The following is a 10,942-nucleotide window of genomic DNA, read 5'->3' as shown; positions in this document are numbered from 1 at the left end:
TGCTGGCAGCTCCTAGCTTTACAGGTCGCTAACAACCACCACCTTTACTAGGTTGCTTCTGAGTTTGGGTTGGATGTATCTATAGACACTATGAAGGAATGCAACTTGAGGCCTATTTTAGATTATGCACAACACTAAGAAAGAGAGAAGCATATTGGAAATGGAGTTTTGAAGCCCCTATAGGGTTCTTTTGAAGGTTGAAAGCAAGATACTTGGTCTTTATCATTACTAGACATAGTCTAGGTAATGAAGACCAAGTTATTCTAGGACTTGGGATGGCAGATATACCATGATATATTGCTATAATAAAATTATAATTATAGGGTCGAAGTGCTACTGAAAGTCCATACAGGGTATTACAAGTTTTTATGCATTCTTGTGCATGCATTTGATAAATGGTGGATGCTGCATATTGTCTAACGATAGAAGATTGATGTATGTATGAGAATTTGGAGTGAAAACTATAGCTATTAAATTATATTTAGGAGAGATAATTCATGTATCAATGTGTGTTTTGAGCCATAAACTCAGTTGTACTAGGCTATTGTCCCAAGTGTATGTGTTTGCTTTTGTCTTGGCAGTTCTTTGAGATGTGTGTGCATGCACATGGAATATAACTTTAGTCAACAACTCCTCCTTTGTCATTATCATTTCTTTTTTTTTTGCTTCTTCTCCATCTTTTGACACACATTCAATTACTTGTGAAAGAAAAAATAAATATTGACTTAGATCCAAAAATATCTTCAGTTTAAAACATTGTTGCAATAACAAAATGCTAGCTAAGCTATAGCATGGGTAGTTTTAGCTAGCTCAGTATATTTGCTCTTTCTCAATTTACAAGATACTTCCCAATACCATAAGACCTTATAAACAATTTGGGACCAAGAGACCTTTGTTCTAGGGGGTTGCAAAGACCAAGTTAATTCTTGCTTCCCAAATTGACCTAAGGGTGAAGCTCCTAATAGCATGGAATGCCAACCTTTCCACCTCATATGATCCTAGAAATCATCCAAAAATGAATGCAAACGTTCTCTTGTGCTTGTCCCCTTCAATCCTAGAGTGACTTAGTGCTCAATTCCATATATCTCTAACTATACAACCAATCCAGAAAGGACATTTAAGGGGCTCTTCATTTCCACATGGGCATTGTCCCATCAAAAATATTGTGCTACTACTAAAATAGCTCCTACTAGCATTCTCCACAGAAAAGCTATCCTAGAGTGAAAATTTCAATTTCTGGTTGCTTTCCAAGAAGCTAGAGAGTAGATAATCCAAACAATCAATTCCCCATGCCTTCTTACTATCAGGCAAGACTTAGAAGTATTTAAGAAGGAAATTTTGACAAACATTGTATAGCTTTATAGCTAAATTCTGCCTATGAAGCAACTTGGATGGAGTAGTGAATTGGGTGGCTAGCTTTCAACAATAGGTTGTTGTGACTTGGTTCCCAACAAGTATCAAAAAAATCATTTGAAGGTCCCAATCTAGGAAACCCTGTCTTAGACCACTAGCCGAAGTGCTATGAGAAAGACTCATGGTGAATACTATTTCAAGAAGTTGTTATTAACTCTATGTTCTAGTCAATTGGTGAGTTTTAACAAGAGTTTTGATCATTAGAATCATCCATGTTCTACAACTTGGAGTCCTTGTACATCTCATATATCTTTGGTTGTTTAGGTCTTGATTTGGTTTGCTAGAGAATTCTTTGACTTGGGTATTGAGTAGAAAACAATATGTGGAAAGGTCTTGTTTGGAATGGAAATCATTGCTCCACACACAATCTTACAACATTCTTCCATGTGCTCACACGATCATTTGTCCATGTATATTTCTGGGCACACCCATTTCGTGTCTTGGGTGCCTCACTAATTCACACATGCATATTTGGGCACATGTTGAATCGCATCCACCATTGTGTATTTAGGAAATGGTGATTTTTCTTTCATGTCTTTGTCGCATGACTTCATAGGGGTTTCCACAATGTATCATTGGAAAAGAATCCTTATTCTACACATCTATACTATATTATTATTGTGACTATAGCCTCAGGAATAAGTGAACTACCAAAATGCTCCCAAACCTGACAAAGTCCCAAACCTAATTTCAAATTTCTCCTCATAATCACACATTTCAATGGTCTTTATTACACCATTTTTGTAAGGGAGGACTATTTGTTCCTCTCCTCTCTCCCCCTTTTCCTTCCCTCCTTTCCTTTGTCCCTCATGTCTCTTTTCTCTTTGTTGTCTCATAACAAGGCAAATCTCTCTCTCTCTCTCTCTCTCTCTCTCTCTCTCTCTCTCTCTCTCTCTCTCTCTCTCTCTCTCTCTCTCTCTCTCTCTCTCATTGGCAAGTGGGTGATGGTAGCATTTGCACACACACACACACACACACACACTTATACATACACACACAACCTGGGAGGGTGTACCTTATGGAACATGTAATATACTACATGAGTTCAAAGGAAAGGGTACTTTATTTAGTAAAATTTACAAGATTATATTTATAAATGGGGGTTATAAAATTACAATTGAGAACAAATCTGTAAGTTTAGTAAAGTAAGAGGGGTCATTCTATTGCCTTATAGCATATAAAGAAAGGGGACTTCTTAATATTCTTTGAATGCACATTATATATATGATTTCTTATAGGTATGTCCCCCCTTGAGACACACACACACACGATCTCTCTTTCTCTCTCTTCTACAGTGGCATAGTGGGCCAATGAAGACCATAGTAGCCTCGTGCAGACAACACATATACACACATAGACACACACACACACACAAAAGGAGGAGGAGGAGGAGGACATGGGTGGGGTGAGAAAACCAAAATACAATATGTAGGGAGGAAGTGAGAGAAGCAAAGGTCACATGACAACTTTGTTTTCATCACGAAACTGCTTCACAACACATTAGTTCTTGCTATGTTTTCATAAGTTTAGGAAACCCATGCATTTGGCAAGCTTCACATTGTGTACCATTAATAATAGTAAAGTAACCTTTTGGATGAGATATGCCAGTTGCTAGTACCAATATAGATTTTGTGACCTACTTGTTCTATGGAAAATTATACCGTGGGAAGGAAAGAAAGAAGTGGAGGCATTGTATACAAACACATAAGGTTTTGTTCTTCAACCCTCTACATGAAGAGGCTCTTACATGTAATTTGCACCATCACCAATCTAAGATGTGCAATCATTGAAATTTGAGAGAGAGAGAGAGAGAGAGAGAGAGAGAGAGAGAGAGAGAGAGAGACCCTCATTAGATTTCCATGAGGTACGTAAAAGTCCCAACTATAATATCGTAAAGAAGCATGTTAATAACAGCTTGCTATTATGAGCTTTTATAAAAACAATTCTTAGTTAATTTAAATTATGATATTTTTATTTTATAGAAAAGCATATGGAGGATTGGATACAAATATAAAAGATTTGAAAGATAAAGCCAAGATGTGAACTAAGAGATATTCATCCATGCTACTGAGATAGACAGGCCCAATTTTGAAATGAGAGATGATGGATAATCTATGCATGATAAGAAGTAGGTAGATAAAGATTTTACAAATATATAAGAAGCTAAAATTAGCCGATCATTGGCAGGTGGCTCGGCAACTCACACAGTCATAATAGCAGAAGCTACGAGCAGAGAGGCCTCGGCCTTTAACACCAGCAGACAAGCCACCGCCACCGCCTCCCCCACCACCACTTCGATTTCCACCGCCACCTCCACCACCCCCGCCTCCCCCACCACCGCCACCACCACCACCTCCACCTCCTCCTCCACCAGAGAGCCTTCGACCTTTAATGCCAGCAGAAAAGGCACTGCTACCACCACCACCTCCCCCACCACCACTTCGATTTCCGCCGCCACCTCCACCACCCCCTCCTCCCCCCCCACCACCACCACCGCCACCACCTCCTCCCCCACCAGAGAGGCCTCGGCCTTTAACGCTGGTAGAGAAGCCATCGCCATCACCACCGCCACCACCTCCCCCACCACCACCTCCACCACCACCTCCTCCCCCCCCACCACCAGTGCCACCGCCACCAGCGCCGCCGCCGCCACCTCCTCCCCCACCACCACCACCACCGCCACCGCCTGCTGCTCCCCCGCCCCCTCCTCCCGGGCCATTCCTATTGCCCCCCAATCCAGGTCCCGGCCCCAACCCTGGCCCCTTCCCAAACCCAGGTCCCTTGCCCGGCCCGTTTCCGCCACCGCCACCGCCACCCCCACCCCTCCTGTTCCCGATTCCATTCCCTCGCAGACTCCGGAAGCCAGCTCTCAGGATCTCACCGACACCGCTGCTGCTGCACGCCCGCGGACAGCTCAGTACTATACCTGAGCATTCGCCCATCCCGGTGCACTTGGCGTACTCCAAACCGTCCGCTTGAAACAGCTCAAACGGAGCTCCCTCCTCCTCCTCAGGACCAGCCACCACTGAGTAAGTCGAAGCCATGAAGACTGACAGGAGGACGAAGACCAGCTTCCTCCGCCATAGCTCTCCCGCCATTAAACCTCTCCCCTACCTCCGCTACAGTTTTTCAGCAGCTGGCCACAGAACTAGAGGGGCTAAGATCAAACTAAGCAACTTCAGTGCACATGACAAGGCTGGCTCTCACAGCGATGCCTGCCTCCCCCCGATCGACTCTTCATTTATATGGCCCACCATGTAGACTACGTATGCCTCTCTCTCTCTCGTTTCCGCGGCGCCGAGCGTCAGCGTTGCTAATCATCTCATAACTCCTTGAAAGAGAAATCTACCTGCTCATCCAACCACCACTGCATCCCTCCATGCTCCAACTTGGCTTTGGCCGTGACAGCATTCAAAGGTCCCGTGGACCCATTTCCGTCTACCAACCCCAAGTCTTTTTCCCAGGAAGCTGTCCACAATATGAGGCTGAGGTACATTTTAGAGCCATTCGCCGCCAGGCAAAGTGGCGTAGGGACGAGTTGATAGAGTGCATGTTTTGCCTCCCCTCATCGTGCAGCCAAATTTGCATGTGCTGCGAACGGCTTCTACGCACTAAGGCTGGTACCTCGGTTGGCCATCTAGGACCTCTTCCCACCAGGCCCATTCGCATGCCGTGGGGTTTGCCACCAAATTGTGAATTGTGAAAGCATTCTTCAAAAGGGTTCAGTCGCAACTACACACATGCGGGATTTTATGTTGGCTAGCACAACTTTCCATGCTCTAAAAATCATATATTATTTCTCAAAAATTTACTTACATGAGCAAACTAGTTGTTATTGGCTTTCAACCCGTGTTCCATTAGGTCCTAAGGGGTTCCCACCTATAAAAAATCATGCATATAATATGCATTCAAAAGATATTAAGAAATACACTTTCTTTATATGCTATAAGGCCTTAAAATAACTACTTTTTACTTTACTAAACTTATGAATTTTTAAAAAAATTGTAATTGAAAAACTCATTTCATAAATATAATCTTATAAATTTTATTAAATATAATACCATTTCTTTCAAACTCGCGTAATATCTTACATGTTCTATAAGGTGGACCCCCCGGGGAGTAGGTTGGAAGTCAATTTGCATGGGGTGGGAATAGGCCAATAGTTGTGACCACTTGTTTAATTATACACTGCAAATTATAAATTACTAAAGAGGGTAGAAAAAATTATACTTTATTGTCTTTACATGACTTAAAGGTAGAGGGTTTTGCATAGTTGGTTGGTAGTATTCTCAATCGTCTCATTATGTGTTATGTGATCCAAAGAGAGTACTATGCACAAGAATCATAGACTATAAAGGTAGGGCAAAAAGCGGGTGGCTAAAAATGTTTTTACCATGGAACTAAAAACATATGCAACCAACCCAAGCTTAAGAGAATGTGAGAGTTAGATTTTAGGACCCGATTTGGACATGTTCTTGAAGCGTTGAAGCTCGTTTTGGAGCTGGAAAGTGCCCAAGTGACGTTAAAGAGCCAATTTTTATGAAAAATCAAATGGTGGCCGATGGCCATCAAGCTAGAGTTTTCCTAGATGCAATTCGACATCAAGAATCCAACGCATGTCTCGGTTCGTCAATCAAAGGTCGTTTGACCTCCCATTTAATTCCCACAAGGTTCAACATTATAAAGCAGCTACCAAATCGGGAAGCCATAGAGTGTGTCATGAGAGATCAGGCTAAGTTGATGGAGTTCGATGCCATGAAGCCGCCTATTCAGTCGGATTGCAAATCGGAGTTCGTTTGCCCCCTCAAAACCAAAAAATCCACTTGCGGGACAGTGTAAACACAAAAGCATGAACCAGTTATTTTAATGTTTTGAATCTTAGGCTTAATAAAAGCCTTGAAACTAATGCAAAAACTATCGAACAGAGAGAAACGTCAATGCGCCTCCTCATCGATTCAAACCCGTTTGGAGAGAGAGAGAGGGAGATTCTCGATCAGGGCAGAGAGAGGAACAAGATGGTTGTAAGCTTGCCCATTTTAATGGAGGATTTAAAAATCTTATTTTTTATTCTCTCTCTCCCCTCTATGGGTTGTTCATGTGCATTATCTTGAAGGAGGAATCAGGAAGGAGATTGAAGTAAATGATGATGGAGATCAATGGAGATGCTGAAGCTTGATGTACACCATGGAATTGAGATCAATGGAGGCTTCGTCCGCTAGTCATCACGCAGTCATTTAATGCGTCTCGGGTTTCGTAGAAACATGGTATGACTATTTTTTATGAAGGAAATGAAGCTTTTTTGACATTTTATGATGGAAATGATGTTTTCATGTGATGAAAATTTGTTTGAGTGCTGGTTGCGTCATATTTAATTGTTGTCTATGAGAAAATTCTGATTTTATAATGATTTACATGTGCTATTTAAACCCTTTTAAACCCGAAATGCAAATTTTAAGGGTAAAATGATAGTTTTGTCATTTTGGGTGGGTGGAATGTGTTTCTATGGAGAAAAATAGAAAATTAAATTAAATTTTAGTATATAAAATGGTTTGGCATGAAAAAATAAAAAATAATAGTGATTATTATTAAGTAAATACTAATAAATAAAAAATAGGGAAAAAATAGGATTACACTTCATAAAAATAAGAAAAAATACAATGAGTGTTTGTGAATTATGGTAGTGGTGGAGCATGAGGTTTAGCCTTAGTTTTCTTTATCTCTTTGCTCGGGGGGTTCACTATATATATATTCTCTATATAACATGCGTTCATGGCCTATTTATAAATATCCTAATCTATGAATTTTTCTTGAATGAAACACAACCCTTATCTATTCAATATGTAAGTAATCCCTTTATATGATACCCTTCTGTATGTAAAAAATGTATAAAAATGGTGTTTTAAAAACCCCTTATTTTGAACTCACGTTATATATACATATATTCATGAGTGAACCCCCCCGAGTCTCTTTGTCAAATTTCATGATTTATCAATTTTCCTACATCAAAACATGACAAAATGAACCCCTACACCTATGCAATGGAAACACTACCTAAAAGTAGGGGGTGGGATGTTTGAATGATGTGATTTGGGGGACTATTTATTGCCAATTTTATTGATGCATAGCATGATATAGGGTTCGTTGTATTTTAATTTAGAGAATAGTAGCATGAGCGTTGTCTCGATGCTATCCTTACATTGCCTCAACGAGTTAGTAAATGAGCATTGGAAAGCCTGGTTGTGCACGACATATTTCTGATTGAAAATTATGTTTGAGCACATTAGGCCAAAGATTCTATTGGGGGAAGAGCATACTCTCACTGTACGCAAACTAAAAAAGTTGTTAATTTCAGTCCCCACTCTCAAAAGGACTAATTATTCAAATGGTCAACCCATCATCCTTAATGTGGATACAAGTCCCATTGGGATAGGATGGGATGTTGGCCAAGAAGACCTTGATAGTAACATGTATGTAATTCATTTTGGAACAAAGGTTCTCAATGAATGTCAAAGAATGTATGCACAAGTAAAAAGGGAATTGTGGGGAGTTATAATAACATTAAAGTGTGATCATGAATACTTTATAGGTGCTTCCATAATGGTAGAAACTGATTGTCTTCCACTCTTGGGCATGATTGCTAACTACTCTACACCTGACATTGCTATGCTAAGATGGATTGCATATATTAAATCTCTCAACCCCGAATTAAAGCATATTGCAAGCAAGGAAAATCCAATTGCTGATATGCTATCACATGCAAGATATGACAATGAAGAAGAGCTTATGGAAGAAGATGAAGCTGAAGAATCTATACTTGCTGAATTTCATTCCATCGTTGCTGAAAGTACATTTTCAATCGCTGCATATACAAACCCAAAATTGGTGGCAAAACATATATCGGGACATAACACGTTTTGTTGAAACTTGTTATATGTGTCAGATGTATTCTATGGTCAAGCATCGAGATGGGTTACAACCGACTTATCCCTTGAATCTATACATTATAGATAGCTTATTGATCTTATAACTATGCCGACAAGAATATAGAATATGTGATATTTAGTGCTTGCAAGAGAGGATCTAACCAATCAAGTTGAAGGCAAAGCCTTTACAACCAAGACCATTCAAGCTATTTGTCATTTTTTGCTTGAAGAAGTGTTTTGTAGATATGGTTGTGTGGGTAAAGTAACTAACTGCAAATAGAGGAGAGTTGGATGATGATGAGGCATGCAACTTCTTTGCTCAATTGGGTATTAAGTTGGATTTAACATCAGCCTACAACCCTGAAGGCAATGGGAAAAGTGAGAGAGGGCACTAGCCTATTCTCAAAACTCTAGCAAAGTCTTGTAGAGGAAAGATCAAATAATGGCCTAGAATGCTACCTTTTGCATTATGGGCTGATCGGACTACTCATAGTACAGTGACTGGCTATATGCCAACTGAACTTATGCATGGACAACAACCAATTATGCCAATTGAAGAATCTATTCTCACATGGAGTCTTCTACCTTGGGAGGAAGAGAAGAGTTGCTGACTTTGCGCATATGGCAACCAGAAAGAAGGTCTGAAGATATTCAAGCAACTATTGAGAAGCTAAAGACAGCAAGAATAAAGAACAAAAGAAGATTTGATAAGCGACATCGACTTTGGCCAAGAGAAAGTCAAGAAAATGATTGGGTGCTTATCTATGACAGCAGCCATGACAATCAATATAGTGCTTCTAGGAAGCTGATGGTAAAGCATTGGTTTGGCCTGTATGTGGTAAAGCCCATTCATGACAATGCCACAAATTCATTGGCTAAATTGGATGGAACAAGCATGAAGATACCCATAGCTAGAAAAAAAATCAAGCTCTTCAAACGAAGAGAAAGTTCAACATATGAGTTAAAAAGACTTGGATATAATTCAAGAGCATGAAGACATAGAGGAACAAGAAGAGGCAAAAGATGAAGACATTGACATGATAGAAGATACTTCTTCTAACAATGCGAATTTGTAAGACTTTGGCACATGCCACAGGATGTGCAGGTTAGGAGGGGGTGGATGTCGTGCTGCTACGCACACACCGTGTAAAAAAATCTAGAGTGTGGCTTCCTTTTAGATTTAGAGAGCCAATGCTACTTTAGGCATTAGTGTTAGTGTCCATGGTTAAAAAATATTAGATTTTTAGACAAGTTGTAGCCAATTTTTGATATTTTAGATATTATGTCTTGTAAAAATTCATAAAACTGTGGAAAACTTCTAGATTAGGATGACATGTAAAAGAAAGCATGTAGCTTTCAGCCAATTTGAGAGGATGTTATGTAAAAATAGAGATTGATGAAATCGCCTGATGCACGATCGTTGTTTTCAAGCAGTGAACAACACTCTGAAGGGGGAGATGAAGGAGTGATCTAGAAAAATTCTGGTCAGGTGTGATGATATTTTACCCTTTTTCAAAGCCAATGGAAGCATCAAATTGGTGATCTGAGCAACATAAAGAAAGGTATTATTTTATACACGTTTTTGTCTATTAGAGTTCTATCTTCTCATAATGCTAAAATAAATTGACAGGCTTCATCTGTGTTAGTATTCTTCTACATTTTCTAAATTCTTTTGGGAGTATTCTTCTACGTCTTTAATTTCTTTGAACCCCTTCTCTTCCGTCTACTCCTCTCCCTGAATCTACCTTCACCTGTTGTCTCTTATCCCTGTGGCAGACTCTCGCACCGACATCGTGTTAGGGGAAGTTTGCGCTATCATCAAAGGTGAATTTCGAAAGATATTTGGACTGATATCTTTAGCCATATTCATAGAATTAGCTACATCAGTGTTTTAATGAATTTTTAGGGAATTTTAAAAGGATTTGAAATATTGTTTTTTTTTTGCAATTAATTCTCTATATTATAATCAGCAAGATTAGCCAGCACAGCCAAGAAATAAGAGAAAAATGTCCTCTTAATTCAACTCAAAGCATCTATGAATGATCTACAAACATTGCCCTGCCATAGGGGCACACAATACTTGCATATTTTGACAAGATGTCTTCTGTAGAGTAAGAAATGAATTAAACGAACACTGATGTAGCTAATTCTGTGAATATAGCTGAAGATATCAGCCCAAATATCAGCTAATTCTCTATATTATAATCAGCAAGATCAGCTAGAAAATTACCCAATTGAGGAAGGAATTTTCAATATTTTTTTTGTTTTTAAATTGATTTTTTATGAAATTTTTAATGTTTTTAAGTGTTTTTAGGTATTTTTAAATGTATTTTTCTCGGGTTTGTGGAAAATCAAAAGAGATACCCGGGCTGCGTGTGAACAGTTGTGTGTGCTCGAGGAAGGCACGCTCCATCGCACGGAGAAGACCAAATGCGCATCCTCGCGTGTGAACACCCACTGGCACTCCTGTACGCGCGCCCGCACTGCGTGTGAAGAGGGGGGGGTAGAGTGGAGAAGGGGCAGGAAAGGGAGACTAAAACGGGTGGAAACAGGGGTTAGTTGAGGCTAGTTAACTAGGTGATCTAAGTGTGTTAGGTTAGGTTAAG

General features: G+C 39.9%; 1 protein-coding gene across 1 annotated transcript; it reads right to left on the bottom strand.

Annotated features, from left to right (window-relative positions):
- Nucleotides 1-3,342: 3,342 nt before the first annotated feature.
- LOC148030665 (uncharacterized) lies at nt 3,343-4,643 on the bottom strand. Its single transcript, XM_087687300.1, has 3 exons — nt 4,199-4,643; nt 3,977-4,120; nt 3,343-3,778 (listed from the first exon to the last, which is right to left on the bottom strand). The coding sequence occupies exons 1-3, from the start codon at nt 4,509-4,511 to the stop codon at nt 3,591-3,593; spliced, it is 645 nt and encodes a 214-aa protein (XP_087543426.1). The 5' UTR covers nt 4,512-4,643; the 3' UTR covers nt 3,343-3,590.
- Nucleotides 4,644-10,942: the final 6,299 nt, after the last annotated feature.

The sequence above is a fragment of the Lygodium microphyllum genome, chromosome 10 (genome assembly GCF_053477565.2).
Source record: "Lygodium microphyllum isolate KBCC chromosome 10, Lygodium_microphyllum_v1.1.10, whole genome shotgun sequence".
Taxonomy (NCBI): domain Eukaryota; kingdom Viridiplantae; phylum Streptophyta; class Polypodiopsida; order Schizaeales; family Lygodiaceae; genus Lygodium; species Lygodium microphyllum.
This window is presented reverse-complemented; position numbering and strand designations above follow the sequence as displayed.

What these genes read in the sequence shown, in the direction of transcription:
- LOC148030665 (XM_087687300.1), bottom strand. Translation starts at nt 4,511, where the DNA reads ATGGCGGGAGAGCTATGGCGGAGGAAGCTGGTCTTCGTCCTCCTGTCA. An exon ending in CGGTGGCGGAAACGGGCCGG is followed by an intron (nt 4,121 to 4,198) that starts GCAAGGGACCTG and finishes ATGGCCCGGGAG; the next exon opens with GAGGGGGCGGGGGAGCAGCA. An exon ending in TGGGGGAGGTGGTGGCGGTG is followed by an intron (nt 3,779 to 3,976) that starts GTGATGGCGATG and finishes TCTCTGGTGGAG; the next exon opens with GAGGAGGTGGAGGTGGTGGT.